We start from the raw sequence: 17160 nt of genomic DNA, 5'->3' as shown, positions 1-17160 counted from the left end.
GCATTAAATCTATTGTGCAATCTATGTTATGTTCCACACTTCTTATCACAGTATCTAATTTTGGAGATTGTTTTGTTTTGATTCTTTGATTCTATATCTTTATGGGCTATTGTACTGCCAGAAATCTTTTGAATCTCTGGTGGACTCTTTTTGATTATAATCATCAGTTTTGATAGTGAGTGTACTCTGATTTTAATTACTAACATATATTCCCTCCCCCTCCCCAACCATCCCACTACACCTTACCTACACATCTTTAGTAGGATCATTATTTCTTATCCTGGGAAGAATGGGATTAACATCCTACAACATTGCATTGTCTAATTTGGTATTGGAAACTTATATTGGTTTCTGGTGTCTTAAACTAGAGTGTTGTTGATAGGCATCATTTCCTTAGGGATTCTTCAGAGGTGGTTAAAATATTCCACAGTATCTTCAAATTCCCATTAGAAATCTAAAGACACTGCTATTGAAAAACTACTCTCTGGGTATTAGCAGGCTGCTTTCTGTTTTAGATTGGAGTTGAAAACATTAATTTTATGCTTGTACAGTTGATATTTATTTTTTCCTTTCTTTCCTACTAAGTTTATGAAAAGTTTCACATGTGTCTTGACTCTGAATTGGCTCTGAATTGTATTGAATGAGTTATAAACTTATGGAAAACTATGTCTTCTGTCTTTAGGTTCAGTTCTGGATATCATTAAACATATTGTGGCAAAGGGGGAACATAAAAGTGGAGTCCTAGATGAATCTACCATTGCCACAATACTCAGGGAAGTGCTGGAAGGGTTGGAATACCTTCATAAAAATGGACAGATTCACAGGTATGTGAAAGACAACACTTTAGATATCTAAAAGAGATCATTTTGCTGTATGTTTTATACAAACATAGGGAGCTAAAATCTATAATTTTCTATCAGGAGGCAATCTCTGATAACATTTTAGAATATTCCTTTCTAGTTTATGTGCTTTAAAAAATAAGTTAAAAGTGACATATAATGGGAAGAGGATTGTGGGAAGATGACATAGTAGAGCACTCCAGGATTCAGTCCTTCTACTACAATAACTATTAAACAGTAAGCAATTGCCTGAAACAACTACTTTGAAACTCCAGAGGCTGTACTGTAAAACACTATACAGCATCCAGGGAAGGGCAGGAGGAAGAGGTGGGAAAATTACAATAAAGGCCAGTAAATTGCTCTCTCCAGGGTGGTTACCAGTGCATATCCCTCAATCTCGTGGCAGGCTACTGTGGGGTCCAGCCACCAGCTAGCTTACTGATGACAGAAAGGGATATAAAAATCCTCTTCCCGAACAGGGATGGGCACGGTTAATTACTGATCATGGCTTTTGATTGGTTTCTTGAGATCCCTGGGAGCCCAGCTCTGAGGACAGTCAGTGTTCCAGTCTGCTGTGGACAAAGGCAGTAGGGGAGGAGACTTAAAGGTGCTAAGCTTCCTCAATGGTTGCACGGGATAGTTAGTTGAGGGGACTACATTTTCTGGGCAGGTCAAGAAAGCTCAGTTTTGGGGAGCCATGGAAGATGTTCCTGGTTCCCTTCCTGATCCCCTCCTTCCCTCCTCAGGGCAGTTTGGAGCTGATCTTCACCTCATTTGTGAGTCCCTAGCCCTGTTTCAGCCGGGAAAGACTGACTTGGAAAATTCCTCTCTGGTGTGCCCCACCTCCTAGAACTTCTCCTGCAGATGAAAGGCGCTTGAAAAAATGAAGGAAGTGTAAGAAACTATAGAAGTGGTTAGTCAAGGGCAAAGCCTTGCCTGCTTTAAAAACCTGGGAGAGGGAGGTCTGACTCCTGGAAAATAAAGGGGCATTCGAACTGCTATAAATAGGGGAAGGCAAAAACAACTAACAAACACAAGTCTAGGATAAGACGCAGGCCCAGAAAAGACAGGGAAGACCCTATAAACTACATTCAGTTTGAGCAGGCCTTCCTGATAGAAGAGCTGACACTCAAGAAAATCTTTGTCACATTAGCAGCTGGTTACAAAATCTAGAAACAGACATCTTAAGGAATAAATCCCAGATTTAATATTTTAAAGTATTAAATGTACAGTGTGTAACATAAGACAAAGAAAGAAACAGGAAATGGTGGCCCATCCAGAGGAAGAGGATGAAACTCTCAAAGGAAGAGGATGAAACTCCCAAAATCACAACAAAGAAGACCAGAATGTGGACATTCCAAACAGACCTTTAAAAAGAATTTTTTTAAAATGCTCAAGTTGATGAAGGAAAATATGTAGAAAGAGCTAAAGAACATCAGGAAAATAATGAATGAGCAATGTGAGGATCTTTGTAAAGAGATAGAAATGTTAAAAAGGAATCAAACAAATAAGAAATGAGGGCCTTTAATCTTGTATAGCTTACTCTAATGCCTGGATACACCCCAGATTATATTAAGCAAAGATTATATTAAGCAGATAATCAAAGTGGTGGCAGTGTCCCTTGAGGGATGAGGGAAAAATATGAAACTATTAAACCTTACCACCAGGGAAACCCTTGTTACCGTCAAACGTTAGGAGTATCCAAATCAATAGGCCAAGCCCTTAATCTTGAGGCTTGCTCTTGTAAAGCTTATGTATGTAGTGGAAAAGCTCAGCCTACGTATAGGTACACCTAAGAGTTACTTTTGAGGACCTCTTTTGTTGCTCACACATGGCCTCACTCTTGCTAAGCCCAACTCTGCAAATGAAATCATTGCCCTCCCCACTATTTGGGACATGACATCCAGGGGCAAAAGTCTCCGTGGCAGTGGGGAGATGACTCCCAGTGATGAATCTGGCCCTGGCACTGTGGGATCAACAATCTTGACCAAAACAGGAAAAGAAGTGTAATAAATAAGGTATCAGTGGCTGAGAGAGTTCAAATAAGAGTCAAGAAGTTACTCTGGAGGTCACTCTTAGGCAAGTTTCAGTTAGACATTGCTACCTACCATAACTTGCAAAACTCCAACCAAAACCATTCTTGCCAATCCTGAAGAACACCTAGGGCATTATATAAGATTCTACAAAGGTTCCATGCCCTCGGGTAACTTTCCAGAGACCTACAGCCTCCAGATGTGTCCCTGGACCAGATAAGTCCTGAAGTGCAGAGGGCCTAGCCTCTCCAGAACATCAACTAGTTTCTATCCCCCATCCCAAGTTATTGACAGCCTCTTCCAACATGAAAAAGTTAGAATGAGCACAGCTCAAATGCCCCTCAAGAGTGGAAGAAACATCAAAGGTGGTGGTGGAGTTGTCCAGAGAAGTTAGGGTTTAACTAATGTGTGTGATTGGTGAATCATTATATTGATATTTCTTTTAGTGTCCAGTATCTTAGAGCAGCTAGAAGTAAAACCTGAAATTGTGGAATTGTAACCCATACCAAACTCTGAAATCTGTTCTACAACCAATTGTTGCAATGTGCTTTGAAATGTATTGCTTTTTTGTATATATGTTATTTTTCACACACAAAAAAAGAAAAAATGTCAGTTGTGATGATTAAAAAAAATTTCCTTCTAGGCTCCAGTGTTCTGGAGTAACTAGAAGGAAAAATCTGAGATGAGGGAATCGTAGCTCATGACTAACTCGGATCTGTTCTGTAACTACATGTTGAAGAGTGCTTTGAAAATTATTGATTTTTTCTTTGCTTTGTATATATGTTATATAATTTAAAAAGTTAAAAAAGGGGAAAAGAAAAAAACAGAACTGCTAAAGTTGAACACCATATCTGAAATAAAAAATTCCCAGAAGTAAATGGATGGAGGTGCTGGGAACACATCATAGCATGTGTAACTAATAGTGACAATATTGTGCATGCGATTGTAGTTTAAAGGGAAAGTTTATGGTTGTGTCTGTCACTAGAAGAAAGTCAGAGGATGAAACGTGGGGAGGTATAATACAGTGAACTCTCTTCAGGATAAAAATGTTCTAGAATTGATTGTGGTGATATATGCTTAAGTCTGTGAATATATGAGAAGATATACACTTTAGATGGATTGGGTGGTATGTGAATTTATCTCAATAAAACTGCTTTTAAAGAAAATCCCTGAGGGTTTCAAGTGTAGACTAGCTGACAGAAGAAAAAAGTCAGTAAACTTGGAGATAAGATGCTTGAAGTGAGTCAGGTTGATGAGCAGAAAGAAAAAATTTTATGAAGTGAAAATAGCTTAAGACATCTCTAGGATGCAGTTTAGGTGTACCAATATACATATTATGGAAATCCCAGAAGGGGAAAAAAAAGAGAAAGAAGCAGAAGGAATGTTCAAATAAATAGTGACAGAGAACTTCCCAAATGTAGTAAAAGATGTGAATATGCACATCCGGGAAGCCCAGAGAACGCAAAACAGGGTAGACATGAAGAAAAACATACCCTGTCATTTGTTGATCAAACTACAACATGGAAAGGACAAGGAGAGAATTCTGAAACCTGCAAGAGAAAAGCAACATGTTATGAACTAGGGAGTCCCAGTTAGTGCTGATTTCTTAACAGAAACCACAAAGGCAAAAAGGCGGTGGGTTGCAATTAAAAAAAAAAAACAACAAAAAAAAACTACCAACCAAGAATTTTCTATCCAGCTAGACTTTTGTTAAAAAATGAAGGAAATATCATCTTACTTGTAATTTTTGCTGGTATGTGGGCATCTGATTATCTTGATAGTATTCTTGAAGGTTGGTTTCTTTCTGTGAGCTAGGATTTTGTTGTTGATTGGATTTGTATTAAGGCTTTTGGCACTCGATTTATCAGTATTTCCCAGCCAAAACAGGGCCAGGCACCCAGGCAGGGTGTGCAGTCTAGTTCCAAAGGGTTCTGAGAGAGGGTTGGGAATGAGGCCAAAAAGACATTTTTGTCCAGCTCCTCAAGGCTGTATTTTCCTGTATGTCCAGGAGATGGCACTCTTTGGCAACCTGTTCCCTGCAGCCCTAAGAAGGCAGGATGGTGAACTGTGCTGTGGATGATGAAGGTGGTTAATAGTACAAAAATAAGAATGTTCTTTCATGAACTAGAGCAAATGTATGTCACTATTACAAGGTGGTAATAATGGTATTATGGTAGTATATGGGGAAAAGTATACCTAATGCAACTATGAACTATAGTTAACAGTAATATTCTAATATTCTTTCATTAATTGTAACAATGGTGCCACATACCAGTACTAATTTAAGGGGTGTGGGGTTTTTCTTTTTGGAATAGTAAAAATATTTTAAAATTGATTGTGGTAATGAGTGTACAATACTGTGATTATACTGAAAACCATTGATTGTGTACATTGGATAGATTGTATAGTGTGTGAGTAAAGTTTCTTTAAAGGCAAGGCAAGAAGGTTCAGTTTGCTAATGCTGCTGAAATACAATATATCAGAAATGGATTGGCTTATATAAAGGGGATTTATTAAGTAACAAGTTGGATTTCTAAGGCTGTAAAAATGTCCAAATTAAGACACAAACAAGAGGATGCCTTCTCTTAAGAAAGGCACTTGCATCCAGGGTTTCTCTGACACAAGGAAAGGCACATGCATGGTGATGTCTGCTATCCTTTTCTCCTGGCTTCTGGTTTCAAACAGTTCTCTCAGCTCCTTTTGCAACCCAGACATCAGTGTTGGTTTCATCTCTCTGCCTTTTGTGATGGCTCTTTTAAGGACCCCAATAAACTAATTAAGACCCACCTTAAATGAGCAGCATCACACTTCCTTGGAAATAATCTAATCAAATAGTCCCACCCACTATTGGGTGAATCAGATCTCCATGGAAACAACCTAATCAAAAGATTCCACTCACAGTAAGTCTGCACCTACAAGATTGGATTTAAAGAACGTGGCTTTTCTGGTGGTACCTAATAGTTTCAAACCAACACAGAGAAATGAACACATTCCCAGCTAAATAACAGCTGAGGGTGTTTGTCACCTCTAGGCCTACCCTAAAAGCAGTGCTAAAGGGAGTTCTTCACACTGAAAGGAAATGACACCAGAAAGTGGTTTCAAAGAAGCTTTAAGAAATAAAGACCAAAAAAAGAAGAAATACCTCTCGTAAAGATAACCATTTGGGTAATTATAATTATAAATGCCAGCATTATAGTATACTGTTTGGTATGGAACGCCACTGCTTACTTCTTACAAGTGCTAAAATGTAAGTGTATAAAAAATAATAATTGATAGTTTTAGACATACAGTATACAAACATATAAGGGGTAACAAATAGAAAAAAATGTGAGGATATGGAAAGGTATATGTGTATGTTTTAGAAGTTAAGTTGGTACCATACTAAATAGATTGTTACATATTTAAGATGTTAAACTTTAACCCTGTGGTAACCACAAAGAAAATATATGAGAAATAGACAGTTTTTGACAAGGGCAAAAGATGGTTACTATATACTGATAAAAGGGTCAATTTAACAAAAAGATGTAGTGATTGTAAATAAATATACTTTTAACAGCGCATCCCCCAAATGTATAAAGCAAATACAGATTTGAAGGGAGAAATAGATGGTTCCATAATAGTGTAATACACCACTTTGAATAATGTATGAAATATCTAGACAGAAGATCAATAAGAAATAAAAGACTTGAACAAAACTCTAAGCCAAGTAGACCTAACAGACATCTGTGAGCACTTCACCCGACAATAATAGAACATACATTCTTCCTAAGTACACATGAATAATTTTCCAGGACAGACCATAATTTAGGTCACAAACCAGTGTCAGTATGTTTAAAAATATTGAAATCATATAGTGTATCTTCTCTGACCACAACAGAATGAAACTAGAAATTAGTAAGAGGGAGAAACAGAAAATTCACAAATATGTGAAAATTAACCATAATTCTGCTTTAAAATTTTTATGTTTTTATTTTTTAATTTATTTTTTTTTGTATGATACATAACCACATACACATTCTTACCATATGATCATTCCATTCTTGTTATATAATCAATAACTCACACTATCATCGCATAGTTGTATATTCCGCATCATGATCATTTCTTAGAACATCTGCTTCAATTCAGAAAAAGCAGTAAAAAGAAAACAGAAAAAAATTCATACATACCATACCCTTTACCCCTCCCCTTCACCGATCACCAGCATTTCAATCTACTAAATTTATGTTAACATTTGTTCCCCTATTATTTATTTATTTTTGATCCATATATTTTACTTGTCCGTTGATAAGGTAGACAAAAGGATCACCAGGCAGGGCTCTGACAACCACACAGTCACACTGTGACAGCCATATCATCATATATTTATTTTCAAGAAACATGGCCACCGGAGCACAGCTTCACATTTTCAGGCAGCTCCCTCCAGCCTTTCCATTACACCTTAGCTAAACAGGTGATATTTAATATGTAAGAATAACTTCCAGGATAACCTCTCAACTCTGTTTGGAATCTTTCAGCCATTGATACTTTATTTTGTCTCGTTTTGCTCTTCCCCATTTTGGTTGAGAAGATTTTCTCAGTCCCTTGATGCTGAGTTCCAGCTCATTCTAATATTTTCTTATGTTGAACATTAAAAAATCTTCACACATATGTTGAATAACAATGGTGTTAGTGGACATCCTTGTCTTGTTCCTGATCTTAGGGGGAAAGTTTTCAGTTTTTCCCCATTAAGGATGATGTTAGCCGTGGGTTTTTCATATATTCCCTTTATTATGTTGAGGAAGTTCCCTTCTACTCCTATCCTTTAAAGTGTTTTCAGCAAGGAAGGATGTTGAATTTTGTCATATGCCTTTTCTGCATCAATTGAGATGATCATGTGGTTTTTCTGCTTTGATTTGTTGATATGGTGTATTACATTAATTGATTTTCTTATGTTGAAATCCTAGAATGAGCTAGGGTGATTCTTAGGCCTTATTTTAACTAGGCTTAGCCTATCCTTTGTGGGATTAAGTTTCATATGAATAAACCCCAAGATTGGAGGCTTAGCCTATTGCTTTGGCTGTCCCCACTGCCTGTGAGAATTTTGAGAATTCTCATTGGGGAAGTTGAATTTTACCCCTTTCACACCCTTAGGGGACTCTGCAAATACTTAATTACTGGTCATATTGCTCTGGGATTTTTCTGGGCATCACTCCAGACAGACCTGCAAAATCTCATACCTACACAAGGTTCCAAGTACTATAGTGTTCAATTAAGCTGTCCACATAAGTTATATTAGGAAATGCACTAGTCAAAGTATAAATTTAGTACCAAATAAATATTTTTTACTTGTCTCACACATTCGTTAAAGTTTAAAAATATTAATTACTATCTATTTTCAACTATCTGCATTATTGACATTTCTTTGTTCTTTCTCATGCGGAAACATTTTTAAATTTGCACATTTAGTCACTATCATTATACACTCTAGGCATTCCTAGAATATACCATCTCAGTCTTTATTGTCAAGCTTTCCTTTCTGATTTCATTTGTGCCCCCAGGCCTCCTCCCTCTATCATTGTCACATTCAGCTTCATTCAGTGTTCTAACATTATTATATTACAGTTAGCTAGTATTGTGCTATCCATTTCTGAATTTTTACAGTCAGTCCTGTTGCACAATCTGTATCCCTTCAGCCCCAATTACCCAATATATACCCTATTTCTATCTCCTGATGGTCTTTGTTACCAACTGAAATTCTCCCAAGTTCATTCGCTAATGTCAGTTCATATCAGTGAGACCATACAGCATTTGTCCTTTTGTTTCTGGCTAATCTCACTCAGCATAATGTCCTTAAGGCCCATCCATGTTGTTACATGCTTCATGCTTTATTCTGTTTTACAGCTGCATAATATTCCATCGTATGTATATTCCACAGCTTCCTTAGCCACTCGTCTGTTGGTAGACATTTTGGCTGTTTCCATCTCTTGGCAGTTGTAAATAATGCTGCTATGAACTTTGGTGTGCAAATGTCTATTTGTGTTCTTGCCCTCATGTCCTGTGAGCAGATACCTAGCAATGGTACTGCTGGATCATATGATAATTCTATACTTAGCTTCCTGAGGAACTGCCACACTGCCTTCCACAGCAGTTGTACCATTTGACAGTCCACCGACAGTGGGTAAGTGTTCCTCCTTCTCCACATCTTCTCCAGCACTTGTCGTTTTCTTTGTATAGGTCTTTTGTCTCTTTAGTTAAATTTATTCCTAAAGATTTTATTCTTTTGATTGCAATTGTAAATGGAATTCTTTTCTTGATTTCCCCCTCAGATTGTTCATTACTAGTGTATAGAAACACTACAGATTTTTGAGTGTTGATCTTGTAATCTGCCACTTTGCTAGACGCATTTATTAGCTTTAGTAGTTTTGCTGTGGGTTTTTCAGGGTTTTTGACATACAGTATCATATCATCTGCAAACAGTGAGAGTTTTACTTCTTCCTTTCCAATTCTGATGCCTTGTATTTCTTTTTCTTGTCTAATTGCTCTGGGTAGAACTTCCAACACAATGTTGAATAACAGTGGTGATAGTGGACATCCTTGTCTTGTTCCTGATCTTAGGGGGAAAGTTTTCAGTTTTTCCCCATTGAGGATGATGTTAGCTGTGGGTTTTTCATGTATTCCCTTTATTATGTAGAGAAAGTTCCCTTCTACTCCTATCCTTTAAAGTGTTTTCAGCAAGGAAGGATGTTGAATTTTGTCATATGCCTTTTCTGCATCAATTGATCATGTGGTTTTTCTGCTTTGATTTGTTGATATGGTGTGTTACATTAATTGATTTTCTTATGTTGAACCATGCTTGCATACATGGGATGAATCCTACTTGGTGATAGTGTATAATTTTTTTAATGTGCTGCTGGATTCAATTTGCAAGAATTTTGTTGAGGATTTTTGCATCTATATTCATTGGAAAGATTGGTCTGTGGTTTTCTTTTCTTATAATATCTTTGTCTGGCTTTGATATGAGAGTGATTTTGGCTTTGTAGAATGAGTTAGGTAGCTTTCCCTCCTCTTCAATTTCTTTGAAAAGTTTGAGCAGGATTGGTACTAATTCTTTCTTGAATGTTTGGTAGAATTCACATGTGAAGCCATCTGAAAAAGCTTTTCTTTTTGGGGAGCTTCTTAATGAGTGATTCAGTTTCTTTACTTGTGATTGGTTTGTTGAGGTCATCTATTTCTTCTTGAGTCAATGTTGGTTGTTCATGTCTTTCTAAGAAGTTGTCCATTTCATCTACATTGTCGAGTTCATTAGCATAAAGTTATTCATAGTATCCTCTAATTACTTCCTTTATTTCAGTGGGGTCAGTGTTATGTCTCCTCTTCCATTTCTGATTTTATTTATTTACAGCCTCTTCTTTTTTTTGTCAACCTTGCTAAGGGTGCATCAATCTTACTGATTTTCTCATAGAACCAACTTCTGGTTTTGTTGATTTTCTCGATTGTTTTCATGTTCTCAGTTCCATTTATTTCCGCTCTAATCTTCATTATTTATTTCCTTTAGCTTGCTTTGGGGTTAATTTGCTGTTCTTTATCTAGTTCTTCCAAGTGGACAGTTAATTCCTCAATTTTTGCTTTCTTTTTTGATACAGGCATTTTATAGGCAATAAATTCCCTCTTAGCACTGCTTTTGCTGCATCCCATCAATTTTGATATGTTGTGTTTTCACTTTCATTTGTCTTGAGAAATTTACGGATTTCTCTAATAATTTCTTCCTTGACCCACTGATTGTTTAAGAGTGTGTTTTTGAGCCTCCATATATCTGTGAATTTTATGGCACTCTGCCTCTTATTGATTTCCAGCTTCATTTCCTTTATGATCTGAGAAAGTTTTTGGTATGATATCAGTCTTTTTATATTTATTGAGACTTGCTTTGTGACCCAGCATATGGTCTATCCTTGAGAATGATCCATTAGCACTTGAGAAAAAGGTGTATCCTGCTGTTGTGGGGTGTAATGTTCTCTACATGTCTGTTAAGTCTAGCTCATTTATTATATTATTCAAATTCTGTTTCTTTGGGCGGGTCATGGTGGCTCAGCAGGCAAGAATACTTGCCTGCCATGCCCGAGGACCCGGGTTTGATTCCCGGTGCCTGCCCATGTTAAAAAAAAAAAAAAATTCTGTTTCTTTATTGATCCTCTGTCTAGATGTTCTGTCCATTGATGAGAGTTGGGAATTGAAGTCTCCAACTATTATGGTAGATATGTCTATTTCTCTTTTCAGTATTTTCAGTGTTTTCCTCATGTATTTTGGAGCATTCTGGCTCAGTGCTTAAATATTTATGATTGTTAGATCTTCTTGTTGAATTGTTCTTTTTATCAATATGTAGTGTCCTTCTTTGTCTGTTTTAACTGTTTTACATTTTACATTTGAAGTCTAATTTGTTGGACATTAGTATAGCTACTGCTCTTTTCTGATAGTTATTTGCATGGAGGTATTTACATCTTTTCCTAACCTTTCACTTTCAACCTATGTTTATCCTTGGGTCTAACATGCATTTCCTGTAGACAGCATATAGATGGATCCTGTTTTTTAATCCATTCTGCCAGTCTGTGTATTTTGATTGGGGAGTTTAATTCGTTGACATTTAGTGTTATTACTGTATGGGCAGTACTTTCTTCTATCATTTTGCCTTTTGGATTTTATATGTCATATCTAATTTTGCTTCTTTTTACCTTTACTATAGCCTTCATTTCTATACTCTTCTCCACACCACTCTCATGTTTTCTTATTTTTCTCTAGTGCTCCCTTTAGTATTTCTTGCAGAGCCTGTTTATTGGTCACAAATTCTCAGTGAATTTTGTCTGCAAATGTTTTAATTTACCCCTCATTTTTTTTTTTTTTTTTTTTTTTTTTTTTTTTTTAAAGGAAAGACAGAGAGAAGGAAGGAAGGATAGAAGGAAGAAAGGGAAACATCTTTAAACATTTTCTTGTTTTATTGTATTTTGTTTTTCCGTTTTTTGTTACATGGGCTGGGGCCGGGAATCGAACCGAGGTCCTCCGGCATAGCAGGCAAGCACTTTGCCCGCTGAGCCACCGCGGCCCGCCCTACCCCTCATTTTTAAAGGACAGTTTTGTTTGATATAGAATTCTTCGCTGGCAGTTTTTCTCTTTTAGTATCTTAAATATATCATCCCACTGTCTTCTTTCATCTATAGTTTCTGCTGAGAAATCTACATATAGTCTTATTGGACTCCCCTTGTATGTGATGGATTCTGTTTCTCTTGCTGCTTTCAAGATTCTTTCTTTCTCTTTGACATCTGACATTCTGATTAGTAAGTGTCTTGGAGTACATCTATTTAGATCTGTTCGATTTGGGATACACTGCACTTCTTGGATCTGTAATTTTTAGTCTTTCGTAAGAGTTGGGAAATTTTCAGTGATAATTTCCTCCATTAGTTTTTCGCCTCGTTTTCCCTTCTTTTCTCCTTCTGGGACATCCGCAACACGCATATTGGAGTGCTTCATGTTGTCATTCAATTCCCTGAGTCTCTGCTCACATTTTTCATTCTTTTCCCTATATTTTCTTTGCTTGTTGGATTTCAGATGTCCCATCCTCCAGTTCACTGAGTCTATCTTCTGCCTCTTGAAATCTGACATTGTAGGTTTCCATTGTTTTGTCATCTCTTCTACTGTGCCTTTCATTCCCATACATTCTGTAATTCGTTTTTTCTAGACTTTCGATTTCTTCTTTTTGTTCATTGCTTGCCTTCTTTATATCCTCCCCCAATTCACTGGTTTGATTTTTGATGAGGTTTTCCATGTCTGTTAGAACATTCTGAATTAATTATTTCAACTCCTGTATCTCATTTGAGTTGTTGGTTTGTTCCTTTGACTGAGCCATTTCTTCAGTTTTCCTAGTATGATTTGTTTTTTTGCTGGTGTCTAGGCATTTAATTACCTTAATTAATTTATTCTGGAGATTGTTTCATTTTTTTTTTTCTAGAATTTTCTTGCTGGATTACTTTTTGTTTTTAATTTTTTTAATTAATTTTAAATTTTTAAAAAAATACAACAACACAAAACCAAACAAAAACAAAAAAATGACAACACAAAAACACAAACATCTGTAACATATAATCATTCCGTTCTATATATATAATCAGTAATTTGCAATATCATCAAATAGTTGCATATTCATCATCATGATCATTTCTTAGAACATTTGCATCAATTCAGAAAAAGAAATAGACAACAGAAGAAGAAATAAAACGAAAACAGAAAAACAAAAACGATTATACATTCCATACCCCTTACCCTCCTTTCATTGATCAGTAGCGTTTCAAGCTACTAAATTTATTTTAACATTTCTTTCCCCTATTATTTATTTATTTTTAATTCATATGTTTACTTATGTGTCGATAAGGTAGATAAAAGGAGCATCAGACACAAGGTTTTCACAATCACATAGTCACATTGTGAAAGCTATATCATACAATCATCATCAAGAAACATGGCTACTGGAACACAGCTCTACATTTTCAGGCAGTTCCCTCCAGCCTCTCCATTACATCTTGAATAACAAGGTGATATCTACTTAATGGGTAAGAATGACCTCCAGGATAACCTCTTGACTCTGTTTGGAACCTCTCAGCCACTGACACTTTGTCTGATTTCACTCTTCGCCCTTTTGATCGAGAAGGTTTTCTCAATCCCTTGATGCTGAGTCTCAGTTCATTCTAGGATTTCTGTCCCATGTTGCCAGGAAGGTCTGCACCCTGAAAGTCATGTCCCGTGTAGACAGGGGGAGAGTGGTGAGTTTGCTTGTTGTGTTGGCTGGGGAGAGAAGCCACATCTGAGCAACCAAAGAGGTTCTCTTGGGGGTGAATCAGGCCTAAATTTTAAGTACACTTGACCTATCCTTTGTGGGGTTAACTTTCATATGAACAAACCCCTAGACTGGGGGCCCAGCCAGTGGCTTTGGTTGTCCACACTGCTTGTGAGAATATCAAGAATTCAACTTGGAGAAGTTGAATTTCTCCCTGTTCTCACCATTCCCCGAAGGGGACTCTGCAAATACTTTTCCACTCACTGATCAAATCACTCTGGGATTCATCAGGGCATCACTCTGGACAAACCAGCAAAATCTCATGTCCTACCCAAGGTTCCAAGTACTTAAGGTGTTCAATCTAGCTATCTACGTAAGTTATATTAGGAAATGCACTAGTCAAAGTACAAATTTTGTACCAAATAAACATATTTTGCTTTAGTTTAACACATAAGTTGAAAATTTAAAATATTAATTACCATCTGATTTTGGCACCCTGCAAATGTACATATTTTACAAAACATTTTTAAAATATGTACATTTAGTCACTATCATTATACACTCTAGGCATTCCTAGATTACACCATCTCAATCTTTATCGTCTATCCTTCTTTCTGATTTCATTTATATCCCCAGCCCTCCTCCCTCTATCATTCTAACACTCAGCTTCATTCAGTGTTTTAACATAGTTGTATTATAGTTAGGTAGTATTGTGCTGTCCATTTCTGAGTTTTTATATTCAGTCCTGTTGCATAATCTGTATACCTTCAGCTCCAATTACCCAGTATCTTACTCTATTTTTATCTACTGATGGTTTTTGTTACCAACGAAATATTCCAAGTTTATTCACTAATGTCAGTTCATATCAGTGAGACCATACAGTATTTGTCCTTTTGTTTCTGGCTAATCACACTCAACATAATGTCCTAAAGGTCCATTCATGTTGTTACATACTTCATAAGTTTATTCTGTCTTAGAGCTGCATAATATTCCATCGTATGTATATACCACGGTTTGTTTAGCCGCTCGTCTGTTGATGGACATTTTGGCTGTTTATATCTCTTTGCAATTATAAATAATGCTGCTATGAACATTGGTGTGCAAATATCCATTTGTGTCCTTGCCCTTATGTCCTTTGAGTGGATACCTAGCAGTGGTGTTGCCAGGTCGTATGGCAATTCTATATTCAGCTTTTTGAGGAACCGCCAAACTGCTTTCCACAGCTGTTGTACCATTTGACATTCCCAACAACAGTGGATAAGTGTGCCTTTTTCTCCACATCCTCTCCAGCACTTGTCATTTCCTGTTTTATTGATAATGGCCATTCTGGTGTGTGTGAGATGATATCTCATTGTGGTTTTGATTTGCATTTCTCTAATGGCCAGGGAAGTTGAGCATCTCTTCATGTGCCTTTTGGCAATATGTATTTCCTCTTCTGAAAAGTGTCTGTTAAGTCTTTGTCCCAGTTTGTAATGGATTGGCTATCTTTTTGTTGTTTCGTTGAACCATCTCTTTGTAAATTCTGGATACTAGACCTATAGTGTTATTACTGTACAGGTAGTACTTTCTTCTACCATTTTGCCTTTTGAATTTTATATGTCATATCTAATTTTCCTTCTTTTAACCTTTACTCATAGTCTTCCTTTCTACAGTTTTCTCCACACCTGTGTCTTCTGTCTTTTCGTATCTGTCTCTAGTGTTCCCTTTAGTATTTCTTTCAGAGCTGGTCTCTTGGTCACAAATTCTCTCAGTGATTTTTTGTCTGAAAATGTTTTAATTTCTTCCTCATTTTTGAAGGATAATTTTGCTGAATATAGGATTCTTGGTTGGCAGTTTTTCTGTTTTAGTAATTTAAATATATCATCCCACTGTCTTCTGACCTCCACGGTTTCTGCTGAGAAATCTACGCATAGTCTTATTAGAATTCCCTTGTATGTGATGGATTGCTTTTCTCTTGCTGCTTTTAAGATTCACTCTCTTTGACTTCCGACATCCTGATTAGTAAATGTCTTGGAGTACATCTATTTGGATCTATTCTTTTTGGGGTAAGCTGTACTTCTTGGATCTGTAATTTTTTTTTTTAACTTTTTTATTAATTAAAAAAAATTAACAAACAAAACATAAAGATATCATTCCATTCTACATATCTAATCAGTAATTCTTCATATCATCACATAGTTGCATATTCATCATTTCTTAGAACATCTGCATCGATTTAGAAAAATAAAAAGACAACAGAAAAAGAAATAAAACAATAACAGAAAAAATAAGATTATACATACCATACGCCTTACCCCTTGCTTTCATTTACCACTAGCATTTCAAACTAAATTTGTTTTAACATTTGTTCCCCCTATTATTTATTTTTATTCCATATGTTCTACTCTTCTGTTGATATAGTAGCTAAAAGGAGCATCAGACACAAGGTTTTCACATTCACAGAGTCTCATTGTGAAAGCTCTATCATTGTTCAATCATCAAGAAATATGGCTACTGGAACACAGCTCTACATTTTCAGGCAGTTCCCTCTAGCCTCTCCTCTACATCTTGAACAACAAGGTGATATCTACTTAATGCATAAGAATAACCTCCAGGATAACCTCTCAACTCTGTTTGGAATCTCTCAGCCATTGACACTTAGTCTCATTTCACTCTTCCCACTTTGGTCGAGAAGGTTCTCTCAATCCCTTGATGTTAATTCTCAGCTCATTCTAGGGTTCTTCTCTGTCCCTTGATGCTGAGTCTCAGCTCATTCCAGGATCTCTGTCCCATGTTGCGAGGAAGGTCCACACCCCTGGGAGTCATGTCCCACGCAGAGAGGGGGAGGGTGGTGAGACTGCTCGTCATGTTGGCTGGAGAGAGAGGCCACATCTCAGCAACAAAAGAGGCTCTCTTGGGGATGACTCTTCATCCTAAATTTTAAGTAGACTTGACCTATCCTTTGTGGGGTTAAGTTTCATATGAATAAACCGCAAGACTGGAGGCTCAGCCTATAGCTTTGGTTGTCCACACTGCTTGTGAGAATATCAAGAATTCAACTTGGGGAAGTTGAATTTCTCCCTGTTCTCACCATTCCCCGAAGGGGGCTTGCAAATACTTTTCCACTCACTGATCAAATCACTCTGGGATTCATTGGGGCATCACTCTGGACACACCAACAAAAATCTCATGTCCTACCTGAGATTCAAAGTACTTATGACATTCAATCAAACTATCTACATTAGTTATATTAGGAAATGCTCTAGTCAAAATCTAAATTTTGTAACAAATAAACATTTTTTGCTTTAGTCTCACACATAAGGTGACATTTTAAAGTATTAATTATCATCTATTTTCAGCACCCTGCAATAATGACATTCCTTTGTTCTTCCTCATACAAACATTTTTAAAATTTGTACATTGTACATTTCACTATTATTATACACTCTAGGCATTCCTAGATTATACCATCTCAATCTTTACCATCTATCTGTCTTTCTGATTTCAT

At 36.6% G+C, this 17160-nt stretch overlaps 1 protein-coding gene across 5 annotated transcripts in view; it reads left to right on the top strand.

Moving 5' to 3' along the window:
- Nucleotides 1-17160, top strand: part of OXSR1 (oxidative stress responsive kinase 1) — a 165778-nt gene that overhangs the window by 38905 nt on the left and 109713 nt on the right. For all 5 annotated transcript variants that reach the window (XM_077129787.1, XM_077129789.1, XM_077129790.1 and 2 more), the window contains one exon: nucleotides 683-824. In XM_077129787.1, coding sequence (XP_076985902.1) covers nucleotides 683-824 — 142 coding nt within the window. The remainder of the gene's footprint in view (nucleotides 1-682; nucleotides 825-17160) is intronic.

The sequence above is a fragment of the Tamandua tetradactyla genome, chromosome 15, assembly GCF_023851605.1.
Source record: "Tamandua tetradactyla isolate mTamTet1 chromosome 15, mTamTet1.pri, whole genome shotgun sequence".
Lineage (NCBI taxonomy): Eukaryota > Metazoa > Chordata > Mammalia > Pilosa > Myrmecophagidae > Tamandua > Tamandua tetradactyla.
This window is presented reverse-complemented; position numbering and strand designations above follow the sequence as displayed.